General features: G+C 41.8%; 1 protein-coding gene across 2 annotated transcripts in view; it reads right to left on the bottom strand.

Annotated features, from left to right (window-relative positions):
* The window catches only part of opcml (opioid binding protein/cell adhesion molecule-like), a 265,188-nt gene that overhangs the window by 117,124 nt on the left and 128,851 nt on the right, over positions 1-19,213 (bottom strand). Inside the window, exon 2 of one of the 2 annotated variants that reach the window (XM_049017737.1) lies at positions 10,171-10,252. In XM_049017737.1, the coding sequence (XP_048873694.1) occupies positions 10,171-10,252 (82 nt within the window). Of the gene's footprint in view, positions 1-10,170; positions 10,928-19,213 lie in introns of those variants that run through there. The other variant, XM_049017736.1, reaches the window with a different exon arrangement.

A 19,213-nucleotide genomic window follows, 5' to 3' on the forward strand; every position in this document is an offset into this window, starting at 1 on the left:
CCCCAGCCGCTTACATCAAAGCATCGGGTAAATGCAGTGGTCATGGGGCAAACTTGAGCAGAAGGCAGACGTGCAAAAGGATGGGGAGGGATCTGTAGGATCCCTGGCTTTTGAGTGCTGCGCGGTCCCCAGGGTGGAGCGGCAGGCCGCCTGATATCGACGGCTAACTGTCCATAAAAAGTGCGGAAAATGGAGGCCCGCCGACGGCCAGATGCGCCTGCGATCAGACGGGGGACTGGAAAGGGAGCATCTGGCTGTGTTTGCGGGAGCCATTAGTGACTGACAGGGACTTGGTTCCTGCCCAGCAGCCGGCTCAGGTCGCTCTTTATTGATCAGGCATCCCAGATATAAATCATAAAATAAAGGGCAGGCCGCCTTCTTAGGGGACACCTCCGGAGCAGTCTCCTTCCCCACTAACACGGGGATGTAATACCGCTCGTGCAATGCCTTTGTCTTTGCCTGAATTAACAAATAAATAAATGAACAGCCAATTGGGGTTTGTTAAACTGAGACTCCTACAACAGGAATAAATCAAGTGGAGAGGAATGGCATCAATCAGATACAATAACAAGCAATCGTCTAGTCTGTCAACACCAGGGATTTCTGAAAAATGCGCAAAGCCCGTCCATACCCGGGACTGAGAGATAATGACTGCATTTTCTATTCCAGTCCAAAAAACGTCTGCCTAGTTTTCCATTGTAATTATTATTTTTTTTAAATCTTTCCGGATTCTGGTTTTATTGCACGCAGCACGTACTGGCGGAATCGGTCAGAATTAGCTATATAAGCAACAGCAACTGCTAGCAGGGCATACAAGCTATTATGATGTCCATCCAGGAAATCATAATTCACCTTTTAATTATATATTATTAATCATACGTAACCCCATTATGTTGAATTTAATTAGCTGCATGTGCAATAAATACCCTTATACTAATTGATTTTAGAATAAGTTCTAAAAAGTAAAACTTAGGCCTAAAAACTGGAAGGCATTAAGACAAATGGAAATGAATTGATTAAAATACCCCAGCGAGGTCAAATCTGGCCTTGTGCAATTTTTTTTCCACAAAAACTGAGGTGTAAAAATGCATTGGCACAGATTTTATACTGTATAAATTACTTTCTGAACCTTACTAAGTGTTTTTTTCTGTATTGTTTAGCATCTTAACCTACTTACTAATTATATCGATTGAATTAACATTATGCACAACTATTTTTCCTTTTTTTTGGGGGGAGGGGGGTATACGTGTTTTTTTTCCCCCTGAAACAATTCCACAAATATTATTAGCACTTAAAACACAAACCATGAGCTTTTGTATGGCAAAACTGACACCTTTGAGGTGGATACAAATCATGATTAATTTATTCATCATCTGCAAATAGTAATAGTCAAAATGCGAGCCTATTTCATTTTAAATGTGATTATAATTAACCTCCATCACCACCACCAACAACAACAACAACACGACCAACAACAGCAGCATTCTTCATTCTGTATGCTAATACATATCCCAGGCAATATCTTACAGTTATTTTATAATTTCACACCCGTAATGCATTATTGTCTGATGCCATGAAGGTTATGAGAAGTTTCATCAAAGTTGAAAACATTAAGGGCAACGACGGATGTAACAGAGAGATTGTCCATGTCGTGACAAATTGTGCGTAGGGAGCTTATGAGGGTTTTCCTCCAGGTAGTCTGGCTTCTTTATGAAATTCCAAAGCATCTGATTAAGATAAATTGCTGTGTCTAAATTGCCCACACCATGCCATGTGATCAACTGTCATCCTGTCCTATGTGTCTCCTGTCTTGTGTCCAGTGCTTCCTGGGATAGAGTCCAGGCCCCATGATGCTGTACCAAGCACTTGTTGGGGGGGGGGGGGGGGGGGGGGTTCGGCACCTGTGCTTATTGTGCTCCTTTTGTAACCTTTAAACACCTGCACCTTCAAACTGTCTCCACACAACCCTGTCCTCAACTAGACCAGCAGTTATGAAAAATGGGAGGATTTTTCACATAATACAAGATGCCCACCTCTGCGAATTCCCTGCTGATGTCAGGCACCGGCCAGCCTAGCCCAGATATTCAATTAATATTGAAAATCCTGCTCTTCCTTAGTTTGAACACAAAGCCATGTGACACAGGGACTTGGCAAGCGAGGGGCTATTTGAAGAGGACTGGGTGAGGATTGGAGCTAATATGGCACACATAGCAAAAAACAGAAAGCTGGCTTTACAGGAATAAAGAAACAAAAGGAGATAACTGGTAACTGGTGCTTTGGGACAGGACAGGAGAAATGATCACATAGGAGGAGATTACAGGTCTTGGGAATCGGCATCCAGCTGATATCTGGGTTACCAGGAACAAGACAAAACAATACATGCCAACACACAGAACAGCGCACCAGGGACAGGTGGAGACAAATCAAAAGGAACAAACCCAATGCCCTGAATGTCGCTCCAGAGACGCCTGGTGGCCACGTTCCCCTCACCCGGCCCACACACACATCGTACAGCTCAGCAATCTCATAATCTCACACAGAACCCAGAGCTAAAATGTCAGGGGAACCAGCCACCAGAATGAAGGTGAAGCAGAAACAGGACTGAAGTGAGCTGAGACAGAAATCAATCACTGTCAGCACAACAGGTGGAGGAGTCGTCCGCGAGATCGAGGCCGATAACTGACGAACTACGTGCCGAGCCGTCTCTCTCGCCAAGTGCGAAATTCAAATATCACGACGTTTCGGTCCCAATCGCAATTGGCGAAGTTGGCCGCGGACTTTTTCAAGAAAAGTTATCACTGTCACAAGCTCAGAAAGAAAGTAACTGAAACAAATCAGGGCAAGATAAAAAACATCGTGGAAGCTCATCGAGGGAGATGGAGGAACTTCTGATTATGAAGGAGAAAAAATGATCATAGGAGGTGAACCGGAGGGAGGGGGGGGGGGGTTGTTACACAGTGGGAGTGTTTCCAGCGATGAGTATTAATGGAGTCCGTAAAGTGCAACAAAACACACGGGAAGGAGGAGGATTGAGGAGGACATAATGAATGCATGCCCTGGCGTCAGAGGAGGAGACAATGGGGAACGCAATCGGAGGCAGCTATTAAAAATTAATGGCGCTACCTCCGTGATTTACGACAACGTGAAAAACCCAGGCCTAATGTGGGTAAGACGGATGCGTGGCGGTGCACATCCACCCGAGTGACTGATGGGCCTCATTCTACATCCTGTACGTCTAAAGCGACGGTCACTCCTGTCCTGTGTTTGATACCCTGTCGTTTGTGGGTAATTTTCAGCAATTCCCTTCTTTGTTTTGGGAAAAACCATAACTTAGCTATGTGCTCTGCCTCGTTTCAGCTTCTACTGCTAAATTCGTCGAGCGGAATATGCCCTCACCCAAAAAAGTCGGCCAACCTTTTGCATAATCGATCAGGATGTTTTTTTTTTTCTTCTCCTTGTTATCTCGCTGTTTAAGGATCGATACCAAAAGCATGCGGGGGAAAAAAAAATCAAAGCGCAGGGCTCCATAAACAGGAGTTTAGTTTTCGTGGTTAACGATGCGTAAAGCAACGACGGTGGGAAGGAACGCGACTCGCATTACGCTTATCTGTTTATTTGTGATTCTACACGACAGGGTCAGGGATAACTCACCGTCGCTTCTATAAGGGCAAACAATGTGCCGTTAGGCTGGGTGCACGGACAGAGGCTGGGGTAATCCATAACGCAGAGCAAAGCAGATGGTGTGATGAACTGGAAAGTGATATCCATAAATCACTGTAACTTTTTTATGATTTTTCTATACTGCTGACTACAATATGACCAAAAAAAGTTTAAAATGTTCTCTTAGTAACAAGGCATGACTATCCACCATTGTCCCACCATGAACCCCGTGGACATTGTGGTGTCAATGAGTGACGCTAGGATTTTTTAAGGTGGGGGGGCATAAGAGAGGCCATTATTCATACAGAGGGGGGCAACCTTTTCATTAGCCAATGATATGCTTTAAATTTAAAGTGGAACAACAAATTTTGCCTTAAGGTTTCGTAGTCTGCCAAAGTTTATAGCCATGACAAAGAATTTAACTGTGAAAGTCATTTGTAAGTCACATGACTTGTAGGTCACATGACAGCGAGTGTTGCTGAGCCTGTTTGTTGTTGATGTCTCCTTTCCATTGGGTCAGTGTTCTGTGACGGCCACACTAAGTGGTCACAGTGACGACACATCCCCCAGGGCTTTCATATACCTCTGTTTGTGCTATGATCTACAAAAAAACTTTCCAATCATTTTCTGCTCGCTTCTGGGAGGCAGAACAAACTCAGAGAATGACGAAACCCTAACAAAGTCTTTGACTTTCCGGCAAAACTCTGTGGATTGACTGGGAAAAAAAAAAAAAAGTGTGTCCTGGTTCTTTCTCCAGAACGTTTGTAAAGGCCCAGTGGAACCTTCAAGAAGGAAAGTCACATAAAGCGTAAAAAGCACACAAAACGGAATTTGAAACTAGTCACACAGTAATGAATACTTCTGCCACCAGACTCAAGCAGTGAGTAGCGTCACCTTAAAATCTGCCTTCGGTCACCTGTGAAGTAGTGAAAAATCTTAGCCTTCGCATATGACATGCTAATGACACTGCCATCCTTGCAGGAATTCTTAACCGGCTAATCAGATCAGAGAACAGATGCGGGGGTGCCTGCCAATGCTCTTCGATGATGAGAAAAAAAAACACATCTTGCATTTCTTTTACATCAGATGCCCTCTGGTACATGCCCAGAACAGGTGAAAGAGCAAAACGGAGCATGAAAACCACTCGTGGAATTAATTATTCCACCCAGCTCACACACACAGTTAAGCTCTGACATATCACATCCAAACCAAAAAGTAAAAATTGCGCAGAAACCCTTTTTAAAAATTACATCCCCCCAGAAGACAGAGGAAAACATCTGCAGAGTCAGTAGTGTGTTTGTTTTTCCATCCTATTTTCGTTCTTTGAAGATCCATCTCCTTCGCACATGTGACAACTGAGAACTTGGGACTGTCGGACAGACCTCCTCAGACTGTCCACATTAATCTTGCGGCGATTAAAATTCACCTCCCATGGTGTTAACAACCAAAATAAATAGACTGCTTTTGGAGTCCATCGAAAGCTTAGAAATTCCTGAGACCGTGCTCTGCCTGTGCTCAAAAAATACCCCACAAACACTGAAAAATGAGCGTTCCTGCTTTTTTTCTTCGTAGCACAGTGTGTATCGAGCAACTGCTGACATTATTCTAGGCCCCAAATGCCGCTACCATTCCGGAGCTTAGAGAATTTATTTATTTTCTCACATGCCCTGCTGGTGTAAGTGTCCCAATCGATTCCACTCGGTCTGGCTTGTATTCTGTGACTCCGCAGTCATTCGATTCATTGGTAGAGCAAGGCAAATTATCAAAGTGTAGAGCTGTAAAAGGCCAATGAACAAGGATTTTAAACATTGTTTTTTTTAAAAAAGTTTGTAACACTGCTTAGCATTTAATAGCATCAAAAGGATCTCAATGTTATTATTACTATTGTTAAAGAAAACTTGAGAAACACAAACTGGTAACATTCTCTGTACCATAATACAACGATGATACAATGATGGAATTTCAGTTGCGTGTCTGGTTCTTTCGAAATACCTCATGTTGACCAGACGTCACATGTTCCTAAAGGATGGTAAAGAATGTCTGAACAGCACAGACAGCTTGGCGGTCCACCATGAGCCCTGTCAGTCTCTTTGGCAGCGTCCGAGGCTCAGCCTGCAGCCCTGCTGCGCGAGGTGGAGGGATATCGCCGCAGAAAGGTCAACTGCCAGATACCACGCGAAAACGATTAGGTGTTAACGGTTTTCCGAATGATTACAATGCAGTAAGTTATGTTTCAGTGTAAACGGCACTCCATTAAAACTGGCCCTGGAGCAGACTAATGACCGTCTGAATCAGTGCGCCAAGGGTGTATTTGATTTTGCTTGTTCAACATTACATTTGTGTCATAACTGCAGGCAATTTCGGGGGCAGGAATTGAACAATAACCCTCTCCATTAATCTAGGCTAATAACGGCTACTGCAATCAGACAGCCATCTGCTGTTATTCTGGTGACATAAGGACCCTGGCCAAATTGGGATGACTGTCTGCGACGAAGGTCTTCCACTTTTCAGATCCTGTGAATCCCGTGCTGTCGAATGGACCGGTTTCCATGACCGCCAGGTATCGGGTTACCGAACCAATCGGGAAAAGGAGTCGCGGACACTCTGCCAATCGCCGACTAGTTTCGCCCGCTTCCTGTCAACTCCTTCCGCCAGTCGCATTAAACCGTGCGGTGACTGATGGAGCGCGGTAATCCCACCCACGGCGAGGTTAAAATCTTCACTTCCAGGGTGAACGCTTACAAACCATGGCAACGTTTAGCAAGGAAAACATGCCGATTCGATCGCATGCGTTTTCTGTTTATTTGAGTTTACGTTTTGCGAGCTGTTGGGCTCGGGTTGATGCTTCAGCACTTCAGGATTTGTACCTCTCTTCCTGCTGCAGCAGACGGTGCCAAAAAACCACATCTGTGTAACAGAGGAACTGAATTAAAGGATTATAAACATGAAAGTCTTCACCGCCAACACCTGAAAGAGGCTGTGTTATCAAATCTCATATGCCTTGTGGCTGTGTACATACGCCATCCTAAGGCTCTTCTTAGAAATTAGGTCAGTTTCTCCAAGTAAAGAAGCCTTAACTGCTATATTCTTGAGGGGAGGGGGGGGGCCGACAGTGACACAAAACAAACTTTAAAGAAATGCTCCTTTACAGCAGGATAATAAACTAAAATCTAATCAAAGGAGACAAGTGTTCCTTTGAATTATTTCAGTCTTCCCCTTTAATTATTGACGCCAGTCATCGCTGGTAGCATCCTCGCCTGTCAGCTCCTCCAATCATGACCGAGATCATCTGAAAGCGCAACGGTCCCTAGGAAGCGGCACGGCGTGATTGCAGGACACCGTGGATGTCTGGGGGGGTGGGGGGGGGCCATGCCACATGCACGTTTCCGGAGATTTCTGATTACAAAAGAAGCGCCGCCGAATTGATTTTTATCTCTGTATTTATCCATTTGTGGTGCATGTTTTAATTACAAACAATTTGTGATGAGAAAACAGGTTACATTTTTTTTTTTTTTACGAGACGAGCATAAATATGCAACATTTCCTGTTTATTTGCTCAGTTGAGTTTTTTCCACATTCTATATATGAGTGGTAATTAATTAAAATTAATTAAAACTTTCAGTCTGGTTAATCATGTCTGTCAGCTGAAGGGACATTATCTGTAATAACATATATGCTGGACATCTGTATAAGGATTCAATATTTTTATTAGGATACAATATTTCAGATATCATGAAAATAACGTTGGTTTTCGGAAAGCAGAAAAGGTCATGTATAAGTAAACAGAGAAAATGGTATCCATTAGTGTTTTTTTTCAGTATAGGACACGTCATTCCGTTGGTTCCAGAAGCAATCAAAGGTAATTTCTCTTTGGGAAGCTTTGGTTATCTTAGAGGTTTGGCACTGGATGACAAACCGGGGGCACTTGAAAGCAGGTCATTGAAGCATCAGTAATCAACATATATAACGAAACAGAAGACAACAAAGTTTACTGGATATCAAAGAGTCAAGGATATGCTCCACAAGTTGCTGAGTTAAGGTGACCTTAGGTGAAAGGCTATTGGGTAATATATTTGTTTTCTTCAACCAATAAGACGATCTTTTTTTCGAAGAAGTTTGTTTATCACTCGGCAACATCTTGCAGTAATTTGTATCACAGCGTGTGGCATTTAAATCATGTTTTAAAAAAAAAGGTGTGCAAATTAAAATCATCCTTGGTGCTCATTAGCATAAATTCATTGTTAGAAAGGGGACCTTAGATTATAAGAAAAACGTTGGTGTTTCTCTTCTCTGAAGTGTCATGCAGCTAAGGTCACATGACAAGGGACACACGTACCCAAATCTATTATTTGTCATGTGGAAACTTGGACAAAATAACACCCTGCATTTTTTGACCACTAAAGTGTTGCTTAATTCTATGATGTGCATACAATTTGGTTTAGAATATAAGGAATTTACAAATGAAAGGAGGCCATTTGGCCAATCAAGATCATTTGGGGAGAACTTAACTAATAGCTCAGGGTTGTTAAAATCTTATCTAGCTCTGATTTAAAGGAACCCAGTGTTTGAGCTTGTGCTACATTAGCCTAGAAAGACTATTCCATACTCCAACTACACGCTGTGTAAAGAAGTGCTTCCTCAAATTCATTCTAAAATGTTCTCATGAAGGATTCAACTACTAGTACATGCATGTTCATATGGCATGTTTACAATTCAGGGAAAATTGTACATTGTCTCATTTACTCCTTTTTTTAATGAAAAAAAAAATGAATGTTTCAAGAAGGTCATTATATGCATGAAAAACAGACACGCTTGGTAGGCAGGAAAGCTACACTCATAATCACCTAAGAAATGTTAGTGAATAATATGACAGAAAATCACTTCATGGACTGAAAAGTGACGGCTTGACAGTTAAAATCAAGTCAGGTATATTAACACTCATGACCCCCGCCAACTCGAAGCCTTTATGTAGACTGATTAATCCAAGAAGCTACGTGGAAAATTATGCTTCAAAACAAACTCTAAGAAATATATTCCCCATAATGCAATAGTGGATCAAATCAAGATAATTATGGTTTAGTAGCCTAAGGGGAAATGCCACAGATTAAATGTACTAAGCATAAGGAAGCCAGTCTCTTGTGTTTTCCAATATAAAACAATTATGGTATGTAGAAACAAACAATCAAGCTAATAAGCATAGACAGACAGACAGACAGACAGACAGACAGACAGACAGACAGATAGATAGATAGATAGATAGATAGATAGATAGATAGATAGATAGATAGATAGATAGATAGATAGATAGATACATAGATAGATCAGGATGGCGTGAGGGAAAAACGAATCATGGAAATGACTGTTACAGATCCCGCAGAGACAGAAAAAGCAGCAGCAGAACCCATCTAAAGACAAGCATAAATGATTTAGTAAGTTTTTTCAGTATATGACAGTCACCCCAGTTCTCTAAAGTGAACAACGATCTGCGCACCGTCCACAGAGCGGTGTCTTTGATCGGTCTTTTTGTACTTTCTTTTTTGATGGGGAGAAAATGATTTTCTCTCTCTCTCTCTCTCAGCAGATCCTCTGACCAGCAAGTTTCAAGGGTGTGCGTTCACAGGGGGGTCTTTATGTCTCAAGAAAAGACGCTGCTGTGTCTGGTGCCAGGCCCCCGGTAAAACTAGGCTAGGATTTGACGTAATATTCGCTTTCTTATATCTCCCCACGGGATGAATAAACTCTTTGTCCGCCTTTATTTATTCCTTGCATTTTGTCGTTTGTGACCTGCGCATTCTCCAGCTCTCCAGCAGAAAAAGCGGCGCCTCTGTGCCTAAGGATTTCTACAGACACGCAATCTCTTTCTAAATACCACCCCCCCCCCCCCTCCGCAAACTCATATGTAAACATCAAATAGCATTGGACACGTAACTATCTGATAAAATTGCACAGATGTCACTCCGAGTCGGACAACGTATAAAATAAATGCAACCACTTGTCTGTTTGCGATATAGCCCATGTTTATTATTTGCATGTTATTCCCCATTGATGCGAAAATACTCATCTTATTTACATAACATAATATCAAACATATTTATTCCCACAGACGCATCCCTCTCCGGGGATAAACAGGGAGGACGACCTGAATGGGTAAAATATATCGCTTTTCCAACACCAATAAAACTTGCTTCCGTAAAGCGCGGTCATTTGTGCATTGTTTATTTCACATGGCTCCCCATGAAGAGGAATACTGCACGCAGCGCTCGCCTCTCACGCAGATAAAATGTTTACGTGTCCACCGTTTTAACTCCAACTACCTATGTAAACCTTATTTTAACAGCATAAAAAGGCAACACGCGGGATAGAGCGTGGCATGCATTTCATATAATTTGCAAATATTATTGCATACGTCATAATATTGATAAACAAGCGCGTGTCTAACTGAAAAGCACGCCAATCGTGAAGGTATAGCGAGCACCTGCCCGGTTTTATACAGGAATGAAAAGCACCTACTTTAAGACGGCACTCTCCCCTTGTCTGACGGTGATGTTGTCCATGGGTTTTGAAAAAGATTCTCCGCTCCGAGCTGGCACTCCTGCAGGTAAAAGGAACAGCAGTCTTAGGGTGATCACTACTAGCCATTTCCAGGATACCACAAAATAACCACATATACCCATCTTCGGTCACTTTGTAACACTTTTTTTTAAAATGTTCAGTATTCCTTGGCGGCGCGTAAAAAAATCAAATCGATCAAGTGGAAGATTCAACTCCGGAAAATAAGCGATTGGATTAGTCACTGGTTCTATTTACTGGCTCGAATAAATGAAATGTAGTGCTAAATGTCGAAAAGTGGAAAAATGAACTCCCAAGCTTGCGGCGCCCTTCAAATTCACTAGTGCCTTGGTAGGACTGCTCTAACAGAATGGCGAAGAAGACGAGCAGCGGGCTCGGCGTGCTTCCGACGGGACGCTTCCAACTGTCCTTGCTTTGGCTTCGCAAAATGCTGCGCGCAGTGAGCCCAGAGAAACGCACACGGATGCAAGCTGCAGACCGAAAGTCTCCGTGCCTACTTTCCGGAGGAACGAAGTCCGACGATTACGAAATTAACCACGAAAAGCACACGGCGGCAGCAGCCGCGTTACTTGCGATTTTGTTTTATCCGACAGATGGATATCCGTTTATAGTCTCGGCACAGAGGGGGCTCTGAAAGTGTGTGTCCCTTTCTCGCCTGCTACTCTGCCAGCTCTGCTGTCTTGCGCAGGTTTATGTGAGTGACCAGCTCTGCTTCAGCATCTCTACACGGAGCCTCGCGCTCCCAACGTCCCCGGGACTCACGGCACTATGGTCGTCATGGTAGCAATTTACTAATACCAGTTCAAAGCAATTATAGGTGGTGCCGGTGCTGCAGTCGGATTCTTGTTATTATACTTACTTATGTCGGTTTGTTGCACTGTGTGGCAATGTTATGACATGCAAGTGTATTGTAATTTCGAATTCAAATCATCTTGGCCCATTGATTATAAAGGTCTTTAAAGAGTTAAAGCGAGCCACGATCACCTTATGTAACGCACATTACTGTAAGAATTGCGAATGCATTTTATGAGCTAATAGTGTCAATGATTCGCAAGTGCGAATAATTGCTAGTTTTCTAACACAAATGCTACCATTTTGGCTTTTGTAACACTACATTAACAGAAAGCGCGTATATATATATATATATATATATATATATATATATATATATATATATATATATATATGTGTGTGTGTGTGTGTGTGTGTGTGTGTGTGTGTGTGTGTGTAAGCTCATCTTACATCATCAACATTTCTTGTACAACAGCTTCGACGTGACACGACTGCTTCTAAATTGATGTGAACGAACCTGGCAAATATAAAACATATAATACCTATACTTTGACACACAGCACACACTGTGTGATACAAAGAGGAATCCGTGTGCCTGGTAAAAGAGAATTATGATGATGGGCCCTGTACGGGAAGGTGGGATAAGACTTAATTAAAAATATATCTTCTTTCGAGGCAACCTGAGCTTTTACACCGAATGCTTATTCACTGGCTTTTAATTAAAACCTTTAGCTGACCCAAGCACTTATGAGGTGTCGTCTTAATTAAAGGAGAGAAAAAGTCTCCCTGCACAGCTCAAGGATATGTTTGAAAAAGATAGAAAAAAGTGTTTCTTCAGATGTACAGAAAACGGAGAATAAGCATGCAGTTCACAGACAGTTTTTATAATATAATGACAATCACACCATCACACTTAGTCTACGTTTTTAATAAAGCCTGTTAACTGAGACTAATAAAGCTTGTTAGCCTGTTTATCTATTATTCACTGCCACCCCACCCCCACCAGCGCCACATTCGTTCAATAAGTTACCCTGCCCGAGTCCTCAGAATAAGGAATTATCGTCGTAGAATTTTTGAACTCGTCTTTGTTCTGCGCATTTGTCACGGCATCGACGTACGCACATGTTTAATTTTCCACATAATGGGAAACAAACTCTTTCACGAACATCCCAACATCAGCTTGATAGATATAGCATAATTACAGTGCTCTGTGGTGAGGCAGCTAAATTAGTTCTTGAGTGATGCTTAGTTTTGCCTCGAAATGGAATTGAATAATTTAATGACAACCTGATTTTGCATCGGAGTCTCTTTCCTTTTTTGAAAGGATGACACAACGGGTCTAATAAAAACCCACTTTATTTATAATACACTCGTCTTATATACACGACCACACACACACACACACACACACATTAATTTATAAGGGTAATTACATAGCATTTACCACTAAAAAAGTAGCCAAATATGTTTCCAAAATACCAAAAAGTTATTAGAGCTGAATTCCTTAGCTATCGTGATAAACTTAAAGATCAGTTCATGTTTCTGTCATAACATAAAAACAAAATTGACCAAAGCTTATTTTGCGCTCTGAACCTGTTCAATATTCCTCAGCGAGGACCACGACAATCAGATCGGAAATGCAACTTCGGAAGATAAGTCATTGTACCAGTCCTGTTTATTTAGTACCTTAAGCTGGAAAAAAAAATACTGACATCGTGATAAATCGCAGGATAGTGACACGCCGGAGAATCTCGACATGCGCCGGACACGTGACCATTCCCGAGGCTCCATCCCAACTGAGATGGCGTATCCTGTGAGGGATCCCGCGGGAGAGAAAGGCTGTTAGGACCGCTCTGGTTACGGAGATTCAGATCGTTCCACCTAATTTCCATACAGCTCGCCGCCAGCTCAGTCGGGGGGCGTCCGCGGAGCGCACCACGAGGGAGGCTTTCGCGGGCACGCGCTGCCCAGCACGTTACGTAACGCAGGAGTGCCGGCTGCGAGCGGCGGCGGACGTCTCTGCCTGTCGCCATGGCGCTGTTTCCTGGACCTTTTCTTTTATTCTTGAGTTCGAGTCAAGAGCCATCTTCATAACAGAAGACTTGTGTGGGAGTGGTGTCCATGAAGGACAGAAAGAGGTTCCCCTTCAAGGTCTTGCAGGAACAGAGAGGGCTGGGGAATGGTCGCCTTGTAGTCAGGCCCCAAGCGACGCCCACTTAGGAGTTTGTTTGATTTATCCAGTGCCACTTCAGCTGACTTCACTCAGAGGAAGATTGAACACATGCCACACATCATTATTACTGCACTGGCGAGCCTCTCTGGAAACAAGTGAAATTATGGCCTTGAAGAGCATCATGGAAGGGGGCCTTGATTCATTTCGGGGGGCAGACAATCTTCTTGGATTTCAGACATAACTTCACTGCCTGGCCCGGGTGAGAAGTGATAGCCTGGTTTATACACACCTCACAAATGCTTTATGATGCCTTCAGGGAAAGGGGCTTGATGGAAAACATGCATGAACACTGCCCCCTATCTTTGTGTTTTTGGCTATGACATATATATATATATATATATATATATATATATATATATATATATATATATATATATATATATATATATATATATATATATATATATATAAATACAGGTGAGAGCAAGTTCAAAGGTCAAAATGCAGGGTCAACTGGCATTTCTGCAGTAGTTTTAGATTATGGGCCTTTTGCTCAAGGTCCATTGGTTATATGACTACTTGGCTGACCATGGAGTTTGAACCCACAACCTTCTGTACAAATCCCTAACCCACCAAGCTACATAAAACCCCAGTACTCAGTCTGTGTGGAGTTTGCATGTTCTCCACATGTTTCTTCTGAGAACTCTGATTTCCCTTCACAGTCCAAAAACATGCATATAGGGAGTGATTGAGAGTGTGTGTGAGTGTGAACCTTGTGGAGGACCGGCACCACATCCACTGTTCCAGGATAACTGCAACTTTGTGCAGGATAATCAATTATAGACAAAAGGGCAACACTTTAAATGATGGACACAAATATTATGGCATTACGGTAAAATCCCGTTACAGTGGACTCGCTTATAACGGAATATCGTCTATAACGGACGAGGTCCGCTGGTCCCGGCCGTGCGCCTTTAAGAAAAAGCATCGGATATAGCTGAGTCACGTAATTTTTCTTATAACGGACAAACAATTTGGTTCCCAGGGCCACTTTTAGCTGCAGTTTTGTTCGGCTGTAACGGACGGCTATATTGTAGGCTCCGCCTACAAGGCGTGTGATGTGCCAGTGAGATCCAGCGCAGATATATAGTCAGGATTATTAATAGTCATGCATCTGTGGCCTGAATTATGAAGTGGGGTTACTGGCTTATCGGAGTAAATTGTCGGGTTTAAGGTACCACAGCTTAAATGTACTTCATATTTGTTCACTTACATTTTGCCCAGACTACATTAAATCCGACAAGTTACCACAATAAACCATTAAACCTGCTTCGTATTACAGGCCCCTGGTCAGATGAAGTTGGATTATTACATGTACAATATAATAATCTATACCACAAGTGTGTCTGCTGGGGTGTGGCATGAGTAAATGGTGTCCTGTAGTTGTGTTCTGGGCATACAGCAACTCTGGATATAACGGACTTTGGATATAACGGACTGTTTTACCAGATCCCTTGAAGTCCGTTATAACTGGATTTTACCGTATACTATTACTTATGTATTAATTAACCACAAACTAAGTCTTAGTTGCATACTGATCTCACGTTAATTCATGATTAATGAATCGTGATGCATGTTTTATCTGAAGAAGTTACTATATTTCTTACTATATATGTTATTTCTGTAAACCTTTGTGAGCTACTGAAGGAACAAGTAGGTCTAATGAACAACACAAGTGAAATACTGATCTCATGTTTGTTCATCATTAATGAATTGTGACACATTGTATATTTCTTCATAATTCATACTTCAGTGGTAACTGACTTATTATTAAGTATTTGTGTCCCATCGAATGAAGTGTTACTGACAAAAGATATACATGAACTTGAACTTTTCTTTACAGGTTTCACTCATTTACCGATGATGTAGCATAGCACAGCAATTCCAGCTGCAGATGTTGGACTGCAGAGAACTGGTATCACCACACGCATCTTTCTCAATTAGGTTCATGACATAATCGACAGATGGGCGTTAGCCATTTTCAAAAAGGTTGCGAATCAGCTGCAAGTTACCCTATCAAAAAGAAGGCATATTTCTGTGTTTTTATTTCTTTTCAAAAAAGCCAGTATCATTGACTTTTGTGTCAGCAGATCATGTATGAAAACACAGCTGCTCCAAGTCAATGCATCATAATGTTTGGCTTTGTTACATAATGAACTTAATGGACCTCACAAAGGAATTTGATAAGCCTTTACTAACTGAAGATGCCAGATTGTTCAGAAAGTAGTTAGTGTTGTTGTTCTGGGTCACTAGTATGAATAAGACATTAAATAATTGTTTTAGTCTTACATGGGCAAAAGCAAGAATTCGAGAACCCAAGTTCAGCCCCGTTCTCAGTTCATCCATCGCAGTTATTCTTTTTGAATAAATGGATTTCTGCAGTGCAGTGGCCTGCAAGAACTTTGAGGGACCCACCTCTCAAGAGTGTTTGGAACTTTCATATTTGCTTAGGGGCAGTAATGGATGAGAGGTCATATGATGCAGAAGTTCCTTCAGACAAAGTCAAAGTATTTAGACAAGCAAGGCAACAAAGGGAAGGGTCAGAGGTCATGCAACAACACCATCCATACATTCAAGAGTGGCTTTAACTACATGTATATACCTTTACATACGCTGGCTTGTGATGAACATCAGAATCAATTATTTTGTCTTTGCAAAAAGTGCAATACAACCTAACAACTATAAAGCAAAAATTAAAATTGTATCATTTTCCCCCCATGAAGTCTGACTCTTTATCTTTCTTTTTTATTTCAGACAGCACCGACTCGCAAAGCATTTTTTGGTGAGTATAGAGGCGGCTGGGGAAATCTCTCACATCGATCGTCTCACTTTTTTCCCCACCGACTTGGTATGACCATCATACTATGAAAAGAAAATTAAAAGACTGCTGACCTGTTGCAGTTTAAGACAAAGATTGCATCCAGAATCTAAGCTTTTAAGGACATTTCGTGTAACGACAACAATTAAAATAGCATTGTCGTAATCATCTGTGAAATTAGCAGGCCTGATCATTTGAAAACTGTTTTAATGAACCTAATGAGTTGTCAGCTTGTGTCCAAGTATCCATCCACATCACAAACGCTCTTGTATCGATCCAGGTCTCATACGCAAACACAACAGAATCCCGTAGGACATAAGAAGACAATTAAAACCTTTCACCAGTGCCATATTCCTGAATTCTAACACGAAAAACATTTGTCAAAATTACAGACAAAAGCAGAGAGGAAGGGAATTAATGACAGGGTAAGTGATTTCCGCCACTGGATTTCCTTTGATTTCACTGTGACAAGCTGACCTCAAGAACTGACACATCAGCAGTTTCAATATTAAAAGGTTTCTGACCTCTGTCTTTTTAATGGTTTGTACCAAAGTTTCAACACTTCTGTAGAGCGCACTTTCCACTGCATCTCTGTATTTCGGTGTGGGAGGCAGTGTTGTTTTTTAATGTTATTATCTTATTATAATGCTATGATAATCTGTAAGAAACAGCTACCCCTGCAAACTTGATTCCCTCACAATCTTCATGTTAAACGTATGCCTCTGATTAAAATGTTTTTTTATATCCAAATACATATTTTATGTATGAATTTGACTGCATTCGAGTGCAATATGAAATAGGGCATTCCGAGATTAGCTTGCAATCTCATTGCAAGAGGCAGCATAATTGAGGCTTACTTTTTGGTGGAATTTTTGTAATTCGATGGGAAAAAAACATTTCAGCATTATTTGCAGTGAAGCACATTCCTGTTACCTCGGATTCCCCTCAGAATGTTATTCAAATGGAACTAATACCTTGATATAAGAGTAGCAGTCAGACAAATCAAATGCTTAACTGGCACAAGACTGTCATTGCATAATGTGATGGGTAGGGGGCGCTGTATAGGTGCAGGAGCCAGGCTTACCAGTTCAAGTCAGGTTGCCAGTTCAAGACGAGTAAAATGGGCTGAACCGCTGTTAGCCTTATATGCAGGTACTCATATAATAGATGTATCTGGCAACCTGGTGGCAATGGGCTTGTTCTCTTTGCAAATACATTAGTAGTTTCACCTTTCAGATGGACTCTTTGCGTGTATATATTGGTCACAGCAAGGCCCAAAAGCTTTATCTCTAAATCCCTCACTGATGGGGAATTCGAAGTATTACATACTGCATCTCCCATTCCAAAATGTATTCTTTTTCTATAATACTATTGATCTGTTTTTCTGCAGCACCCTCCATAATACTTCTGTTCTTATAAAATAGCGGTTTGGGGTGACATGGGGGGGAGCAGGATTCACTTATGTGGCATTGAAGTGTGTTTCACCTTAACAGAGTAGTTGTCTTAGAAACCAGAGCCATACCCTCATTCTCCTACCACTGCTTTAAAGCCCATAGTAGATTTTCAGATTACTTGATTTTTTTTCTAGGAAATTAAGCTCACAGATCGGAGCTCCCACTCAGTGATTAGTGTTCGATTCCCTCCCCCAGCCGCGTGTGTGTGGTTTTGTATATTCTGCTCGTGGTCATATTGGATTTCTTCTGGGTTCTCCGGTTTCCTACTGTAGGCTAAGAATGTGCGGTTAGGCAAACTGGAGCTGTAAACTGTCAATATAGTGTGATTCTGTGTCAATGCATGTGGCCTACAGTGGACAGGAATCCCATTCAGGGCGCTTCAATGCCTTGTGCCTTGTGCTACCTGGGAGAGGCACCAAACATACCTGTGCTGGATAAAAGGCTGGAAGACGGATGCATGAAATTGCAACACATGTGCTTTTGGTGTGGGAGCGTATGTCCTGTGATGGACTAACACCCAGATTCTTCTAGTGATGGGCTCCAGGCCCTGTGGAACATTGCATTGGTTAGACAGGCATACAAATATGGATGGGTGGACGAATTAAACTCGGATATTAGCACGTTGCCCCTGAGCAATGCAAAAGCTAATAATCAATCCTTAATTTTAATATTATCAATAGCCATTGCCAAAACATTGCCATAAAAATTTGTCATTTTAACTTGAAGGATGTTGAGTATAATTTCACCTCTACTGACAGTTCTACTGACTGTCTAATTCTAGAATTAAACAAGTCTTTCAATACAAAGAAATATAGAAAATTACTACACTTTAGACTGAGTATTTATAAACAGTGGAAGTAGTGTCTTTGAATTCTGTCACAGACAGCACAGCTACCTCGGAAACTTGCGTAACACCCGTTTATTAATTCTGACAAAGTCTCGTTGATCTTATACTCTTGTACCGGGCTACGACATCAAAGTTGTCGCTTCTGTCTAAGTCGCGTCACTGTTTATTTCAGCATGATGCGCTGACACAGAGCTTGTAATAACTGAATTAATACATCCTTCTTCACAGATCCCACATTGCCCCGTCTCCTGCATTTTGCTGATTTGAACAAACACACAGCCTCTTTATTTTAGAAGCTTTTTTTTTTGTTTTTTTTTTTTTACAAACACATTTTTACCTTGAAAGAATTTATTATATTATCCCTCTATTTGTGAACGACATGAGGCCATTGTAATTGACCTTTTCCCCAATAAGATCCTTTGAACCTGAAAGATCAACTTGGCCGTGTTTATCTGCCTCCGGTGTGGCATTTTCTTTAATAAGCCAGGCGGGCAATGAACGATTTGACCTCCCTGTGCCCTGGTTCACTAAACTGTAAATGCAGCTATACAAAAAACGTGAGAGGGAAATAAATCAACCAATCACATCACCCTTCAGATACCAAATCTGCTGTTTTACGGTAATTACAGAAGGCTATTCCGATGAGATTCACTTGTTTATGGAGGGTTCAAATGTCAGGGGTTCTTCCTATACGCTTCCCTTCCCCGGCATGAAGACTGAATCTGGCATGTGTGTAGGCTGTCCGTTCTCTGTGAGGCAGAGAGAGTCCGGAGCAGAGGCGGATTTCTGGCACAAGTTCCCCTCTACCATGTCAGCACCCCATTAGCACAGCAGAAATT

The sequence above is a fragment of the Brienomyrus brachyistius genome, chromosome 6 (assembly GCF_023856365.1).
Source record: "Brienomyrus brachyistius isolate T26 chromosome 6, BBRACH_0.4, whole genome shotgun sequence".
Lineage (NCBI taxonomy): Eukaryota > Metazoa > Chordata > Actinopteri > Osteoglossiformes > Mormyridae > Brienomyrus > Brienomyrus brachyistius.